The sequence below is a fragment of the Bufo gargarizans genome, chromosome 1, assembly GCF_014858855.1.
Source record: "Bufo gargarizans isolate SCDJY-AF-19 chromosome 1, ASM1485885v1, whole genome shotgun sequence".
Classification (NCBI taxonomy): Eukaryota; Metazoa; Chordata; class Amphibia; order Anura; family Bufonidae; genus Bufo; species Bufo gargarizans.
Window position 1 is genome coordinate 1347019 of NC_058080.1, and position 18948 is coordinate 1365966.

Consider the following 18948-nt stretch of genomic DNA (forward strand, 5'->3'; position numbering starts at 1 on the left):
AGTAATGTTATTTTCGCTGCAAAATAACATGCAATACACAGAGCATGAATATTCTTAAGCTAACAAAAGTCATATTTTATTATACTATACCAATTTATACCGATGTGTATACAAATGCCCAAAGTAGACAAGGTGAGTTTTTTTTTCTTTCTTTTTCTTCTTCCTGGCTGTGACGTTCTGCGCTGCGATTTGGACAATGCTACAGCCAGGGAGAAGGAACGCTCGGGGAGAAAAGCTGATGTCTCCTCCCTGGTGTTCCGATAGTAGTAATTAGCATACAGCGCGGAAGAATATACCGGGGGCCACAGCAGACGAATGGAGCGGCGTCTGGGTATAACAGTAAGTGCAGGGAGATCCCTGGGCGCCGCCCTACATGTCCTGCTACTTAGTTAACAAAGTCGCGACCCATAATAGCTCCTCTTTAAGTGCACCAAGGACAGGTCGAAGCCACTGTGTGCACTATGACTCCTTCTGGATTGACAGGGTCAGGCAAGATAACTATCCTGGAACCTGGTCCTGTTGATCAAGGAGATGGATGGACTGTCAGAAGAAGCAGGAGGGTGCACAGTGTCTTCAGCCCACCCATGGTGCACGTAGCTGCTCATTTGGATATGGATTTTAAAAAAGTACATTTTCTCTAGACTGAAGCAATGAATCAGTGAAAGTTATCATTACATTGAGCTGAGCTAACCCTACAAGGCATTGTGCCTGGTTTAACTGTGAATTTCATGGCCACAGACTGCCTTTAATGTCTCTCATTACTGTAGAACGAAGTTTGGTTTCAGGCAATCACTATGATTACTTTATTTTAGTCTCCACATTAAGGCTGTGTGCCCTGTGGCTCTACTAAACAAACCTTACGTCTCCAAAACACCTTGGCCCAGATTTACTAATCCTAAAGACGGCCTGTGTAGACTTTCACCAGATTTATCACAGGGGCTCAGTCTGGATGATGGATGTGGTGCAGGGATAGACATTTTTTCCTGACTCTAAACCAACTATTGGTTGGCTTACTTTGAGTCACTTTTTTATGCCTGAGTTGTAGAGCAAGTTTGGCACAAAATGGCACACCCTAAGCCCCAGCTTTCCCATAAACCTACACCCACATTCTGCTAAGCTACGACCCCTGCTGAACCTGTCAGGAAAAAGTGTAGAAACCCTAGATGTGCCAAATTGCAGCACTTTTTTTGTTTAGAAAGATGGCAAAGACATATAAGTAAATCTGGTCTCTTATGTCCAGTTCGTGAAACTGGTGCTTCTGTTCCATACACAGATTTTAGCCACTTCAGAAATCACAACTTTGGGGAAACGTTCTCTTTTATTTTCCAGTGCTAAGATCTAACAAAGTACAAGTATCTTAATTTTGTGCACCTCTAAATTCATTATGTAACTTTTGATTTCTCATGCATTTTAGATGATTGGAATCCCTTTTCTCATCCATATAAGAAGTTGGATTTCGGCAAATGGGAATTATACATTCCACCAAGAGAAGATAAATTGCCCGTCATACTTCATGGTTCCAAGATAAAGGTACACAAATTTTATGTAGGGGGCCTATCTTTTAGGCCATGCCCAGAACATGGCCACCATCTTGAAAGCCGCCAAATTGGATCAAGAGCTAATTTTTTCCAATGGGAAGGGGATCATGTGGCATATGAAAGAAGACCAGAATTTTCTCAGAAACCGATTGATCGATTTTCGCTGTCAGATTTGCAATATCTGTTGTGGTTTAAAAGTTATCAACTCAAAGTTCAAAACCTTGGTTGTAACTTTGTTGCAACTTTCTGCAGTGATATTGCAAATCTGATTGTGACAACTATTTTCTGAGAAAATTCTTTGATATGCTACATGACCCCCTTTCAATCGAAAATATTTGCCCTTAATCCAATATGGCGGCCATTAGGGCTGCACGATAAATCGAAAAAATAATCGAATCGCGATAATCGGCAAATGCGATATGGCGATTTGGCCGACCCGAAAATGCAGCGATTATATATAAAGGGGCCCTGCTCACATAACTGCCTTTGCGTGTAAAGTGTTTTACTAGTGTGTGGGTGAAACAATCTCTCTCCTAACAGGTCCGGCCTCTGCACTCACTATGAATGCAATGCACTGCAGTGAGCTGGCCGGCCGGCGGGTGACTGACGTCACTTAGTAACGCTCCTCCCACTTCAGGGAGCAGGAGCGTTACTAAGTGACGTCAGTCACGCGCCAGCCGACCAGCTCGCTGCAGTGCATTGCATTCATAGTGAGTGCAGAGGCCGGACCTGTTAGGAGAGAAATTGTTTCACCCACACACACACTAGTAAAACACTTTACACGCAAAAGGCAGTTATGTGCCCAGTTTAGGACACATGAGGGGGACCAGCATAAGATGCTATATGTCTTAAGCTGGCCCCCCTCATGGCCCTATGTGTCCTCCACACATCCCCTATAACAGTGCCGTCCACAGGTCCCCCATAAGTGTCCTTCACAGGTCCCCCATAAGTGTCCTCCACAGATCCCCCATATAACAGCGTCCTCCACAGATCCCCCATATAACAGCGTCCTCCACAGATCCCCCATATAACAGCGTCCTCCACAGATCCCCCATATAACAGCGTCCTCCACAGATCCCCCATATAACAGCGTCCTCCACAGATCCCCCATATAACAGCGTCCTCCACAGATCCCCCATATAACAGCGTCCTCCACAGATCCCCCATATAACAGCGTCCTCCACAGATCCCCCATATAACAGCGTCCTCCACAGATCCCCCCATATAACAGCGTCCTCCACAGATCCCCCCATATAACAGCGTCCTCCACAGATCCCCCATATAACAGCGTCCTCCACAGATCCCCCCATATAACAGCGTCCTCCACAGATCCCCCCATATAACAGCGTCCTCCACAGATCCCCCCCATATAACAGCGTCCTCCACAGATCCCCCCATATGACAGCGTCCTCCACAGATCCCCCCATATGACAGCGTCCTCCACAGATCCCCCATATGACAGCGTCCTCCACAGATCCCCCATATGACAGCGTCCTCCACAGATCCCCCATATGACAGCGTCCTCCACAGATCCCCCATATGACAGCGTCCTCCACAGATCCCCCATATGACAGCGTCCTCCACAGATCCCCCATATGACAGCGTCCTCCACAGATCCCCCATATGACAGCGTCCTCCACAGATCCCCCATATGACAGCGTCCTCCACAGATCCCCCATATGACAGCGTCCTCCACAGATCCCCCATATGACAGCGTCCTCCACAGATCCCCCATATGACAGCGTCCTCCACAGATCCCCCATATGACAGCGCCCTCCACAGATCCCCCGCAATCGCACAAAATTCCCATATCGTGCAGCCCTAGCGGCCATGTCCGGACATATCCTAAAAGATGGGCCCCCTCTCCCCATTACTTGCTGGGGTATTCAGATATTCCCTTTCATTTCTAATATAAAAGGGTGTCCTGAGACATTTGGCTCACCATGTGTATGTATGTGTGTGTGTGTGTGTATGTATATGTGTGTGTGTATATGTAGATTCACACTGAAGGCATCAAAACTATGAATTAACACATGTGGAATTATATACATAACAAAAAGGTGTGAAACAACTGAAAATATGTCATATTCTAGGTTCTTCCAAGTAGCCACCTTTTGCTTTGATTACTGCTTTACACACTTGGCATTCTCTTGATGAGCTTCAAGAGGTAGTCACCTGAAATGGTTTTCACTTCACAGGTGTGCCCTGTCAGGTTTAATAAGTGGGAATTGCGTTGTGGAGAAGTCAGGTAAATACACAGCTGATAGTCCTACTGAATAGACTGTTAGAATTTGTAATATGGCAAGAAAAAAGCAGCTAAGTAAAGAAAAACGAGTGGCCATCATTACTTTGAGAAATGAAGGTCAGTCAGTCCGAAAAATTGGGAAAACTTTGCAGTCACAAGAGTCACCTCTGCTGCAGAGGATAAGTTCATCCGAGTCACCAGCCTCAGAAATCACAGGTTAACAGCAGCTCAGATTAGAGACCAGGTCAATGCAACACAGAGTTCTAGCAGCAGACACATCTCTAGAACAACTGTTAAGAGGAGACTGTGTGAATCAGGCCTTCATGGTAGAATATCTGCTAGGAAACCACTGCTAAGGACAGGCAACAAGCAGAAGAGACTTGTTTGGGCTAAAGAACTCAAGGAATGGACATTAGACCAGTGGAAATGTGTGCTTTGGTGTGAGTCCAAATTTGAGATCTTTGGTTCAAACCACCGTGTCTTTGTGCGACGCAGAAAAGGTGAACGGATGGACTCTACATGCCTGGTTCCCACCGTGAAGCATGGAGGAGGAGGTGTGATGGTGTGGGGGTGCTTTGCTGGTGACACTGTTGGGGATTTATTCAAAATTGAAGGCATACTGAACCAGCATGGCTACCACAGCATCTTGCAGCGGCATGCTATTTCACCCGGTTTGCGTTTAGTTGGACCATCATTTATTTCTCAACCGGACAATGAACCCAAACACACCTCCAGGCTGTGTAAGGGCTATTTGACCATGAAGGAGAGTGATGGGGTGCTGCGCCAGATGACCTGGCCTCCACAGTCACTGGACCTGAACCCAATCGAGATGGTTTGGGGTGAGCTGGACCGCAGAGTGAAGGCAAAAGGGCCAACAAGTGCTAAGCATCTCTGGGAACTCCTTAAAGACTGTTGGAAGACCATTTCAGGTGACTACCTCTTAAAGCTCATCAAGAGAATGCCAAGAGTGTGCAAAGCAGAAATCAAAGCAAAAGGTGGCTACTTTGAAGAACCTAGAATATAACATTTTCAGTTGTTTCACACTTTTTTGTTATGTATATAATTCCACATGTGTTAATTCATAGTTTTGATGCCTTCAGTGTGAATCTACAATTTTCATAGTCATGAAAATAAAGAAAACTCTTTGAATGAGAAGGTGTGTCCAAACTTTTGGTCTGTACTGTATATATGTGTGTGTGTGTGTGTGTGTATGTGTATGTGTATATATATATATATATATATATATCTATATATATATATATATATATATATATATATATATATATATATATATATATATAAATATACATATAAATAATCTGGGAATAAAGATTTGGGGTCTTCACCCTGTCACCAATTTCTGGAAGTGCTGCCTCGTTCTTTGGAAAGTATATGTGTGTGTATGTGTATGTGTGTGTGTGTGTGTGTGTGTGTATATATATAATGTGTGTGTATGTTTGTCCGCTAAAGGAATCCACACCGTCGCATTTACAATCACAAAATTTGGCACACAAGTACATCTGGTGTCCGGGAAGGTTTTAGTCCCGGTCTCCGCTCTCTAGCACGTACCGTTCCTGAGAGATTCTCAAGCCTGGCCACATGACCCTTATCAGCCAATAGAAGCTTGCAGGCCCTTAGTCTCCACATACACACAGTTTTAAACCAGGTTTTCATAACAACCGAGCCATTTTTCTTCACTGCTGTAGGTCAGCTTTAAAGGGGCAGGGCTCTGTGGATGACACTGTTAAGGGAGCACAGTGCTGTGAAGGTCACAGTTCAGGGTCAGGTAGGGTGGCCAATAGACCCCGCGCCTGGTCCCACTAATCCACGCTTTTGACCTGGTTAGACCACGCCCTACCACTCCGCAGCAGACAGGGAAAATGAAGGTAAAAATCAACTTCTGTTAGCTGCAGAGGTGGGAGGAAGGGTGACTTTCTCCCTGCAGCTCAAGCTCAGACAGCACAGTCCTTAAACCGGACCTCTGGCCACCCTAGGGATAGGCTGCTGTGCAGGTCACAGTTAAGAGGATGGTCCGCTAAGGAGGTCAGTGTTAAGGGGCAGATTGCTGTAGAGGCCACTGTTAAGGGGGCGGGGTGTTGTGGAAATCACTGTTGCTGTGGAGGTCACTAATAAAGGGGTGGTGCTGTGGAGTTCTCTGTTAAGGGGGCAGGGAACAGTGGAGGTCACAGTTAAGGGGACGATCCGCTATGGAGGTCAGTGTTAAGGGGCGTGGTGCTGTAGAGGTCACTGTTAAGGCGGCGCGGTGTTGTGGAGGTCACATTATGAGGGAGCGGAGCTTTGTGGAGGTCACTGTTAAGGGGGCGGGATATTCTGTAAATCACTGTTAGGGAGACGGGGTACTGTGGAGGTCACTAATAAAGGGGCGGACGCTGTGGAGGTCACTGTTAAAGGGGCAGCTTGTACTGTAAGGTCACTGTTAAAGCAGCGGGGTACTGTGGCAGTCACTGTTAAAAGGGCAGTCGCTGTGGAGGTCTCTATTAAGTGGGCCGGGAATGGTGAAGGTCACAGTTAAGGGGACTATAACCTATGGTTAGTGTTAAGGGGCGAGTGCTGTACAGATCACTGTTAAGGGAGCGGACCCCTGTGGAGGTCACTGTCAAGGGGTGGGGTGCTGTGGAACTCACTGTTAGAGACAGGCTGCTGTGAAGGTCAAAGTTAAGGGGATGGGCTGCTGTGGTGGTCCCATTTTAAGGATACGGGGCACTGTCGGGGTCAGTGTTAATTAGTGTCAGGGCTGTGGAGGTCACTGTTAAGGGGACAGGGTGCTGTAGATGTCACTGTTATAGTGGATACTGTTGATATCTTTTAACAACACACACAAACATTAAATGAAATAGATGAAATATTTAATTTAATCTTTATGCGTGTTATTAAAAGATATCCACAGTGTCCCCCATAAACGTGACCTCCATAGCATCCAGCCCCTTCCTCTTAACAGTGACTTCTACAATACCCCACCTCTTTAGCAGTGCCCTCCACAGCACCCCTCCCCCTTTACATTGACTTCTACATTATCCCAACCCTTAACAGTGACTCCCCCAGCACACTGCCCCCTTAACAGTGACCTCTGCAGTGCCACGTCACTTTTAAAGTTGACCTATAGCAGTGAAGAAAAATGGCTGCGTTATGGAAACCTGGTGTAAAACTGTGTGTATGTGACAGAGTGAAGGACCTCCAAGCTTCTATTGGCTAATACGAGTCATGTGATGGTACCATATTAAAAAAAATATATAAAAAATTATATCTCAAGAACCGTGTGTCCTAGAGAGTTGAGACCCGGTCTAAAACCTTCCCAGTCGTTTAGCTGTGCATAAGCCTTCATGCACACGGCCGTTGTTTTGGTCCGCATCCGAGCCGCAGTTTTGGCGGCTCTGCTGCGGACCCATTCACTTAAATGGGGCCGCAAAAGATGCGGACAGCACTCCGTGTGCTCTCCGCATATGTTACTCCGTTCAGTGGTCCGCAAAAAGCCTGTCTTTGCGGACAAGAGTAGGCAGTTATATTAAAGGCTGTCCGTGCCGGTCCGTGCAAATTGCGGAATGCACACAGAAGCCATCCGTGTTTTGCGGACCGCAAAACACATAATGGTCGTGTGCATGTAGCCTAAAGAACATACAAATTCATATAGACAGAGAAATTCATTTTTATATGTATGAGATTTTTTTTTGTGATATTACTTTAGCAGATTATGCAGCCAGGTAAACAATTTGTTCTTTTCACTATTTATTTTACGCATTTGCAGTTTATTTGCTGGTAACTGTTTATGACTCTGGAGAAAACAGTCTAGTATTATTATTTGGATTTTATTCTGTTCTTATTCTTACAATTGCAGAGCTTTTTATAATCTTTTGGATTTCTTGTAAAGATTTTATGTTGGGTCTTAACCTGCATCCTTTTAAGCGCTAACAAATTACACCTGTTACACAGTACGCTACCTTGATTAGTTGAACTCTTCCAAAAAGTATCTACATAGCTTATGTCTGTATGGCAAAATTGCATTTTAGTATAATGACTTGCTTACCCTGCAGGGAAAAAAATGGTTATCTCTACTATTTTACATTTTCTTTAGAAATCAAAGTGCATATACAATCCTGGCAAATTGTTGCATTATAACCTGGAGATGTATTCCTCATCGGCGCTCTCCTAATTATGTACACTGTTTTCATGGGGAAAAGTCATTCCAAATATTGTTAACGATGACACAACATAACAACATGTCTTCTGCTTTATAGTTTTGCAATTTCGAAATTGAAGTAATTTTAAAAAAAGTTTGTAAAGACTTATTTGTATCTAACAGACTCTAGAAATCACCTTCCTGGAGCAGGGTGCCACCAACCACATTGTGTTCTGTTATCTGCATTGAAAAACTAAATAAAAAAAAAATTACATTTTTCTTATAAAAATGACATTTTATACTTCAAGTTTAAGGACAAGTTCTACAAGCAAAAACATGGCTGTGCTATGGGATCGCCAGTCTCTCCTATTGTAGCGAACCTGTATATGGAGGAAGTAGAAGGGAAAGCCCTGACCACTTTCCAGGGAATTTCACCGAGTCATTGGTTCAGATATGTGGATGACACTTGTTTATGAATTTTAACCCAAGAGTTACAGGCTTTCACCGACCACATCAACTCAGTGGATCGTAACATTAATTTCACGCGGATAGATATGCAGAACAACAAACTGGCGTTTCTGGACTGTCTTATAACAGTGGAAGAGGGAAGAAAGCTGGGAATAGAGGTCTATCGAAAACCAACACACACAGACCAGTACCTGCTATTTGATTCCCACCATCCTCTAGACCACAAACTGGGAGTCATCCAGACTCTACACCACCGGGCAGAGAAAATCCCCACCAGCACAGAGGCCAAGGCGAAGGAACTCAAACACCTCAGAGGGGCACTTAAAACTTGTGGGTATCTAGTTTGGGCCTTTGTCAACAGAAGGAAGGAGAAGTAAGAACACCAAGACTACCAGTGAGGGCGAGAAGCATGACAGACACAAGAATATGGTTATCCCATATGTAGCTGGGGTGTCTGAGAAACTCTAAAGGATTTTTAATAAACATCACATTCCTGTTTGCTTTAAACCCAGCAACACACTGAGGCAACAACTGGGTCACCCCAAAGACCCAACGCCTAAACACAAGATGGACAACATTGTGTACGCAGTCCAGTGCAATGGGGAATGCTCAGAACTGTATATCAGCGAAACAAAACAACAACTACATCAGCGTATGGCTCAGCATAGAAGAAGAGCCAAAACCTCTGGTCAAGATTCAGCCGTGTACTTACATCTAAAAGGAACAGGTCACACCTTTGAAGACAGTCAAGTACGTGTTTTGGATAAGGAGGTCGATTGGAACAAACGAGGTGTGAAGGAGGCCATCTACGTAAAAATGGAGAAGCCAAGCTTGAATAGAGGCGGGGGGGGGTTAGACATCTATTGTCTGCCACATACAATGCTGTCTTGACACCTTTTTCTGGGAAGTCTTTATCACCTACTGACTCCAATTAGGATAATGGGATCAACACCTTTAACCCAATGCTGGGTATAATTACCAGATGTGGATTCAGTTACATATTTATTCCCAGAATTTTTGTACAGTCACTCAGATTTGAGAAAGCTCGTTGGAAGAACGAGTAAAACGTTTTCAAGAAATCTACAGTACGTCCAGTTGCCTTGATTTATTCTTTACAGATATGTTTTATTTTTGTTTTTACACAATTTTTTGGAATGTTTTTCATACATTTTTCCGTATAAATGAGTTTATAGGAAAATGCATGAAAAAATTCTACGTGCAGAGTATGTTGTCATTTAAAGAAAAATTCCAAGAGATGGGAAAAAAATGTCAGGAAACTGTCTTAAATGGCTCTTCAAAAAAAGCAACCTTTTTGTAACTTTGCTGAACCTTTCCACAGAGATGCTCTTGGTAATGCACAGATGTTTCCTTCTTCAACCTCTTTGCAATCTGCACCGTACATGTACAGTGAGTTTTAAAGATGGCATGTTTAAAAGTGATCCTGGCATCTGATCGATTAGTCAGAAGAAGGGGGGAGGGTCCCTCTTGCCCTCAGTCGACCCCCTTGATTAAAATTGCAGGGTACCATTTGATTTTCATGCCAGACTGGGGCCTTGTGAAGGCTCCCAGATGTGCCATGGTAATCTTCTGCAGCAGGAAAACATAGAATTCTCATAGATTGCAGTAGCATAGTATTAGTAGTCTTTGGTATAGAAAATATGACTAAAAAGTGATCAAAAAGTTGTATGTATCCCATAATGGTAACAATAAAAACTGGAGCTTGTTCCTAAAAATTAAATAATGATTAAAAAAAAAAACTAACATATCTCTGCTGACATAAAAATGATGGGTGTGAGAATAAGGTTTTTATTTTTTTCAAAAGTAATAAAACTATAAATTTGGTATTGCCGTAATAGTGTACAGAGTAGGGTTTTCATGTCCTCTTTACATATTAACATAGTTTATAATGCGGAAAAAATACATCTGTCCATCCAGTTCAGCCTGTTATCCTGCAAGTTGATCCAGAGGAAGGCAAAAAACTTGCGCGATAGAAGCAAATTTTCCTCACTTTAAGCAAAATAAATGTCTGACTCCAATCAGAATAGCTCCCTAAATCAACGACCCCTCTAGTAACTATAGCCTTTAATCTTAGGCCTCTTTCACACTTGCGTTGTCCGGATCCGGCGTGTACTCCACTTGCCGGAATTACACGCCGGATCCGGAAAAACGCAAGTGAACTGAAAGCATTTAAAGACTGATCCGTCTTCAAAATGCTTTCAGTGTTATTAGGGCAGCCAGTACGCTATTAAAGTCCTGGTTGCCATAGTAGTAGTGGGGAGCGGGGGAGCGGCATACTTACAGTCCGTGCGGCTCCTGGGGAGCTCCAGAATGACGTCAGAGCGCCCCATGCGCATGGATGACGTGCCATGCTATCACGTGATCCATGCGCTTGGGGCGCCCTGACGTCACTCTGGAGCGCCCCGGGAGCCGCACGGACGGTAAGTATGCTGCTCCCCACTACACTTTACCATGGCTGCCAGGACTTTAGCGTCCCGGCAGCCATGGTAACCATTGAGGAAAAAGCTAAACGTCGGATCCGGCAATGTGCCAAAATGACGTTTAGCTTAAGGCCGGATCCGGATCAATGCCTTTCAATGGGCATTAATTCCGGATCCGGCCTTGTGGCAAGTCTTCAGGATTTTTGGCCGGAGCAAAAAGCGCAGCATGCTGCGGTATTTTCTCCGGCCAAAAAACGTTCCGGTCCGGAACTGAAGACATCCTGATGCATCCTGAACGGATTTCTATCCATTCAGAATGCATTGGGATAATCCTGATTCTTCCGGCATAGAGCCCCGACGACGGAACTCTATGCCGGAAGAAAAGAACGCAGGTGTGAAAGAGCCCTTACACTCCAGAAATACACCCAGGCCCCTCCTGAACTCTTTTATTGCACTCACCATCACCACCTCCTCAGGCAGAGAGTTCCATAGTCTCACTGCTCTTACCGTAAAGAATCCTCTTCTATGTTTGTGTACAAACCTTCTTTCCTCCAGACGCAGAGGATGTCCCCTCGTCACAGTCCTGGGGATAAATAGATGATGGGAGAGATCTCTGTACTGACCCCTGATATATTTAAACATAGTTATTAGATCTCCCCTCAATCGTCTTTTTTCTAAAGTGAATAACCCCAATTTTGATAATCTTTCAGGGTCCTGTAGCCACCCATTCCAGTTATTAGTTTAGTTGTCCTCTCCAGCTCGGCTATGTCTGTCTTGTTCACAGGAGACCAGAACTGTACACAGTCCTCCATGTGTGGTCTGACCAGTAATTTGTAAAGTGGTAGGACTATGTTCTCATGAGGGGCATCTATGCCCTTTTTGATGCAACCCATTATCGTATTGGCCTTGGCAGCAGCTGCCTGACACTGGTTTCTGCAGCTTAGTTTGCTGTCTATTAAAACTTCTAAGGGTACTTTCACACTAGTGTTAGAAGAATCCGCCAGGCAGTTCCGTTCGCGGATTGCCTGCCGAATCAGGAAATCCGCATGCAAACAGAGATCATTTGTTTCCGGATCCGTCTGACAAATGCATTGAAATACCGGATCCGTCTCTCCGTGTGATCCGGAAAAATGGATCCGGTATTTATTTCTTTCACATTTTTAAAGGTCTGTGCATGCGCAGACTGTGAAGCCCGATCCGTCAATGCGGCAATTTCCTGAACACTTTGTACTGGATGCGGCATTAATACATTTCAATGGAAACTAATGTCGGATCCGTATTCCGGCAAGTGTTCCGGAATTTTGGCTGGAGAAAATACTGCAGCATGCTGCAGTATTTTCTCCAGCCAAATACTGTAAAAGGGACGGAACAGAAGACATCCTGATGCATACTGAACGGATTGCTTTCCATTCAGAATGCATTAGGATAAACTGAAACTTTTTTTTCCGGTATTGAGCCCCTGTGACGGAACTCAATACCGGAAAACTTTAACACTAGTGTGAAAGTACCCTCAGTCCTTTTCCATGTCAGTGTTACCTTGTGTTTTGCCTTTTAGTATGTATTGGTGACTTGCATTATTCCTTCCCATGTGCATAATCTTACATTTGTCAGTGTTAAACCTCATCTTCAACTTATCTGCCCAAGCCTCCAATCTATCCAGATCCCTGTAGCAGTATACTGTCCTCTTCTGTGTTAATTACTTTACACAGTTTAGTGTCATCTGCAAAAATTTATATTTTACTGTGCAAGCCTTCTACAAGATCATTAATAAATACAGTATATTGAAGAGAATAGGGCCCAATACTGAACCCTGAGGTACCCCACTGACAGTGACCCAATCTGAGTGAGTACCGATAATAACCACCCTCTGTTTTCTATCACTGAGCCAGTTACTTACCCACATACAGACGTTTTCTCCCAGTCCGAGCATTCTCATTTTACATACTAACCTTTAATGTGGTACAGTGTCAAATGCTTTGGAGAAGTCCAGATATATGACATCCATTGATTTGCCGCTGTCAAGTCTAGAACTTAAATCCTCCTCCCTTTTTAGTGTGCAGTGGACACTGTAAAAATAACTTAAAAAATCCTACTTGCATTATTTTCATCCTGAAAGATTGTTTCTCCATGTTCAATACAAGATGTAGTAAATTAAATGGTGCCATTATAAAAACATGTCCTTCAAAAAAACAAGCGCTCCTGTGGCTAGTGTCATTGGAAAATATTCAGTTTAAATCATAATTTGGAGAAAAAATGGAGAACAGCGACTCAACCTATAGACCAAATGGATAAGGGTACTCACCTCTCAGTCCACCCAGACCGCACGAATAGACCAAGGAAAAATATAGACAAATGAGGGGCTTTCCGTATATGGGAATGAAGACAGCAAGTGGATAATGGCTAAATATTATTTAATCCATTATATCATAAAAAGCCAAAGCATCAAACAATAAAAACATCCATACAATAAAATAAATACCCAATGAATAGGGGCCCTGAAAATTCGCCAGACAATCGTAATAATTCAAGGATTATCACTATTCGTATTTGCGAATGTTCGGCAGTCCCCACAATATTTCTCTGTGTAAATAATCGCAGGAGATATTAATACACTTGGAAAGTTCGTTCCTATCTCCGTCCGTATCAGGCTCCAGACAGTTCGCATACACGATCTACCTCTATCAGATAATATCGTACTGTGTACTGTCCGAATTAAGTCCTCCAGTATATTCGGATGATCCGATATATCAATGATCGTGAAAGGAGTCTCTTACCCTGTTCTGTCACCAGCTTGATATGCTGAATCGAAGATACAGCCGATCTTACCCAAACGCGGCGTCCCACGTGGTATGGAGTCTCGAACGTGACGTCTCACGTGACTCCTCGGCTAAAACAGTAGTGGAATTGTCGATCCTTCTTGATAGTACAGCCTCTAATTCGAGACAAAGATAATAATCCAAGTGCGAAAATCACCCCGACCATAGTATTTTCCTATAGGCGACTCCTGGTTTCTTGGGGAACGGCACACTGTCCCAACTGATCCAGACGCTTTTCAGGGTATACACCCCTTCCTCAGTGGTTAAATCAGAATTTATTCATTCATATTCCTGCTCATCTGAGCTTTGAAGTCCAGAAGGTGGTCCAATCAGTGATTGACAGCCTTCCCTCTATAATTATGTAAATCAATATAAATGAATAAAATATATATTGTACTGAATATTTTTCCATTAACTATATTCCAATCTGCTCAGCTCCTTCTGCTCTACAACATGTCACTGCCAGAATATTTAGCATTTTCACGATGACAGGTTCCCTTTAAGAATCTTTCTAACCACAATCCGTTTTCTAGATACTTCTCAAAACGGTCCAGTGAGGCACAAGGCGTGCAGCCAGATTTTTGCCACAAACTGAGCCAGCATTCTGGTGCATTTTGCTTAGTAACTTCCCTATTTTTTTTTCAGTACTTTCCCTCAAATCCAAGTTTGTTGTATAAGTATTTGCGTACAACACTTGTGTTTCATACACAGCAGACCCGCTGTGAACTGCACTTTACTAGTGCAGTGGGTAGTACATACAAGGGTGCATGGGGCAATTATCTGCCTGTCTTGCCCATCTCTCCAAGTTTTGATTTGTTAGGCGAAAAGGGTCTTAAAGGGGTTGTCTGGGGTGCCGGGTGTCAGCTGTATGGGGAGACATGCCATCTCTCTTCTTGTCAGCTGTATGTCCGTGGAACAGCAGCAGCGGACAGGAAGAGAGAAGGGAGACAAGCACGTACACACTGTGCGCGCCATCTCCCCATACAGCTGATTGGCAGGGGTGCTGGGTTTCGGGGCCCTGCCGATCTGATATTGATGACGAAGCCTGGACAACGCCTTTCAATCTGTGCATGTCATATTGTGGTGTAAACTTTGGTAGGAAGATTGCTGTATGAGCGGGACACCTCTGGAATTAGATATGCAGGCTTTACAGAGAAACTGTCAATTTTCTGATATGATCTACCATGAAATTGATTACATCCAATAACTACCAGTCAACTGTGCCTTTTAAAGAGGTATTCCAGGATTTTTCTATTGATGGCCTATCCTCAGTCTGACACCCCACCGATCAGCCTTTCGGATGTAGCTCCGGCCCTGGAAATACACAGCTGCATCCGCTGTGTAATGGATGGAGCTATTACTGCAGCACTGCTCCCATTCACTTCACTGGCAGCAGCATTGCAGTGAGTAGCTCCGTTCACTGCACTGTGCCAGGGCTACTCGGGAACAGCTGATCGGCGGGGGTGTGGGGTGCTGGTTCCCTGCTGATCAGTATTAAAATACTGGAATATCTCTTTAAGGTTTTAATGACAGAAGGGCCATAATGTAATTCGCATTAGCTTGCTTTGTGAAAAAACATAATAAAACTTTTGTTCAGAATGTCATTATTTTTCTCTTGTATCAGATTCTTTTCAAATTCAAGGATTTAGCTTGAATCGTGTCTTTTTTTTTTTTTTTTTTGCATTCCAAAATGCTGTATTATTCCCTGAAATTGTTTTTGAGGCTAAGGGCTAAGAGCTATAAATCTCTACTGACCAGTGCATTTATCTTCAGTTCTAAAGTGATAGACTGATAAAAGTGGCTGCTCGAGGCAGCAGATAGACTGGCACACTTTAAATCTAAAGCAACTTTTTTACATACTGTATCCTGCAATACTAAAACTAAATCTGGAGACTTGATTATAGGGAGCTTGAGGCTACGAGTCTCCTTGAACCGACATGGATTGTCATTGAGTTTTACAGATATATGGCGACCTTCACTTGCAGACGGCACTGTCGACATAAGGAAACAATGCATGTACTTTGGAGGAAGTGTATTCAGGAATGTATTGTTAGAAATTGCAAAAATACACTGTTAGAAACTAAAAAGACATGTAGCCGCCTGAAATTATGTTTATTCTTAAAGCGTACCTCTTATTTCCCAAAATCTGACATATCGAGTTAACATATCTGAAGTTTTCATTGGTGTTGGTCTGGGGGCTCAGAATCCCCCTTCCCCCTTCAAATCATTAAAATAAAGGAGCAAAGGGCTGAGCTCATTGTACTGTGCACAGCTGTTCTCGCCTGTTCCTGGAGTAGCATCATAGAAAGTACACTGCTCATGTCTCGTGTGATCAGTTGAGCAGAGCCTTCTGCCCGTTTCAGTGATCCTTTACCCGTACCCTCACCAACCAAAACTTCAGTGTACTCTGATGGTGACAATTAAATGTGAGTAGGGAGGGCTGCAGCAGTGTTTTCATGAGTTTTTATATTATTATATATTTTTTTTATCTTTACAAGTTGGAAAATAATATTAAGCATATTATATTACTAAATCCGCTTTAAAGGCTGTGGACACCTTTTTTATGATTGCATTTTACTCATTTGGGGCTAAAAATTTTTTTTTTTCAGTTGGTCTTTATTAATAATTTTTAGCTGTTGTGAGAGACAAAGTTTAAAAATCATTCATTCAGGCATGTAGAGGGGAGCCTGCTGTCGGCTCCTTCTCCCATGCTGTAGCGCTGGCCAATAACAGTGCTCAGCTCATAGCCTGAGAGAGAAAAAAGCCTCTCAGGCTATGAGCTGAGCGCTGTGATTGGCCAGCGCTGCAGCATGGGAGAAGGAGGCGCCGGCAGGTTCCCCTTGGTGGAGCCTAACTATGAAGATACCGCAGGCAATACCGGGAGAACGGAGCAGCGCCCAGGTATAACAGTAAGTGCAGGGGGGTCCCTGGGCGCCGCTCTACATGCCTATATGAATGATTTTGGTATCCCAGTTTCAACAGTGTGCAATATTATTAAGAAGTTTGCCAAGCATGGAACTGTCAAGAACCTCCCTGGATGTGGGGGAAAGAGGAAATTTGACAAGAGATGTCTTCGACGGTTGGTGCAAATGGTGGAAAAAACACCACGTCAAACATCCAAAGACCAGAACGCCAACCTAGAACAGTTTGGGGTCATGGTTTCAACAAGTACCATATACCACACATTAAACCAAGCAGAGCTTTATGGATGAAGACCAAGGAAGAAACCATTGCTGAAGAAAAGACATAAAAAGGACCACTGATCTTTGCCGAAGAGTACCTTGACAAACCACAATCCTTCTGGGAAAATGTTCTGTGTACAGATGAAACAAAAATCTATCTTTTTGGCAATGCAAAGCAACAATTTGTTTACTGACGGCACAATGAAGCTTATAAGGAAAAGAACACCCTAACAATAGTTATGGTAGAGGTTTCATAAAGCTGTGGGGTTGCTTTGCTGGAGGCCTTGCCCGTATCACAGTAGTCATGAAATCAGAGAATTATCAAGAGATTTTAGAGCACAATGTCCTACCCAGTGTAAGAACTTGTTTTGAGTCAAAGATCATGGGTCCTCCAGCAAGACAAGGACCCAAGCACACATCCAAAAGTACACAGGAATGGTTAAAAAAATGTTTTGACTGTTTTAAAATGGCTAGCAATGAGTCCTGACCTCAATCCCATTGAAAATGTTTGAGGTGACCTGAAATCTGCCATTGGGAAAGGGAACCCTGCAAACTTGCAAGAGTTTGAACAAACTGCAAAGGAAGAGTGGGAGAAAATACCAGATGAGAACTGAGCAAGAAGCTTATAGATGGCTACAAGAAACATTTGGAGGCTGTCATCCATGCCAAAAGGTGTGCAACCAAGTATTAATTAGGGGTGCCTTTATTGGTGCATGCTGTTTATTCTGCTTCTTCTTTGAATTTCCATGTAAAACAATATTTTATTGTATTACTTTGGACCACTAATTAAAAATCATGAGGATATAACTTTGGTACATATCAATTTATTTCAGATGATATTGTGCAATCTGTGAAAAAAATTGAGTGCCAATAATGGTGAGCAGCATTGTAATAAACATGCAGTTTTCTCAGTAATGGGGCCACGGAGGGTCCTAATAAGGATACCGTTTTTATCCGCATGTATGCCTAGTTTCATAGGGTTGATCTTGCTGACAGATGCTCTTTAGTCCTTATTACAGTCACTTTCTACTGCTGTGTATAGTGTGTGTTTGTCAAGTACCCTATACTTCTCTAGAACATGCTAGAAACCCATGAGAAAAAAACCTTTTGTTTGCCTCAAAGGCACATAAAGGTATAATGTGAGCCCATAGCAGGCTGTTAAAGGGGTTCTCCAAGAGTATAAAATGTCCCCCCATGTGCCGGACACCCCACATGGAATATCCTTCCCCCGGTCCATGCTCCTGGCACCGCTCCTCTTGTTCCGCTTTCTGTAACATGGCAGACTTTTTTTTTTTTTTTTTTTTTTCCTTGTGGACTTGCTGCAGATTTCACCCTTTGCATTGCAAGTGTTGGAATCTGTAACAAGTCCATGGCAAATCAAAATTCTCAGGTACGACATTTAGATTTTGCAACGTATTTGTCCCCAACATAAATTTATGCCATAAGTGCATCCTCTGAAGTTGTACTCAAGCCATTGTCGTACAGAGGACCATATTGAATGAAAGTGAAGGCGGTCAGATTTATTTGTGGTCTCAGTATTTTCAAAAAATATCAAATCCTGACTGAAACAACATGAATTTATTTTATGTTGCATCGGTTATTAATTACCATCTGTTTATTTATTTTCTTAAAGGTAGCCATCAAAACCAAGTCCGGAGAAGTGATCTACCGTATTTCACCGTGGGCAAAGTACGTTTTGCAGGAAGGGAAAAATGTGGTGTATGACTGGGTTCACTGGCAACCAACTGAGTCTTATACAGTAAGTTCTTCTATTTTTATGTAAACTTTACTTCGTAAGTGGCTTCTTTGCACGTCCATACTAAACTTTGAGGTTTTAGTAAAAGACTAATACTAAATAAAGTATTATTTTCATTCAATTATCGCTGCCAAACATGATCTAACCAGGGGGCACACATCGGTGATATGGATATATGATCCTTAAAGGCTTTTTTTTTTTTTTTTTTTTTTACCCCTGCATATATTTTGTACAGACCCTCCCCCCATTGTGACTGGACCCATGGTGGTATTCACATTTACCTGATCCCTGCTAGGTTCCGGCTCCATCGCTGCCCCACCCGATCTGCAGGTTCCAGTTGTTCCTGCGTCAACATCCGTTTTGATGCAGG

General features: G+C 43.2%; 1 protein-coding gene across 3 annotated transcripts in view; it reads left to right on the top strand.

The window, feature by feature from the left end:
* The window catches only part of GBE1 (1,4-alpha-glucan branching enzyme 1), a 230439-nt gene that overhangs the window by 58697 nt on the left and 152794 nt on the right, over positions 1-18948 (top strand). For all 3 annotated transcript variants that reach the window (XM_044294121.1, XM_044294112.1, XM_044294132.1), the window contains exons 4-5: positions 1415-1530; positions 18456-18581. In XM_044294121.1, the coding sequence (XP_044150056.1) occupies positions 1415-1530; positions 18456-18581 (242 nt within the window). The remainder of the gene's footprint in view (positions 1-1414; positions 1531-18455; positions 18582-18948) is intronic.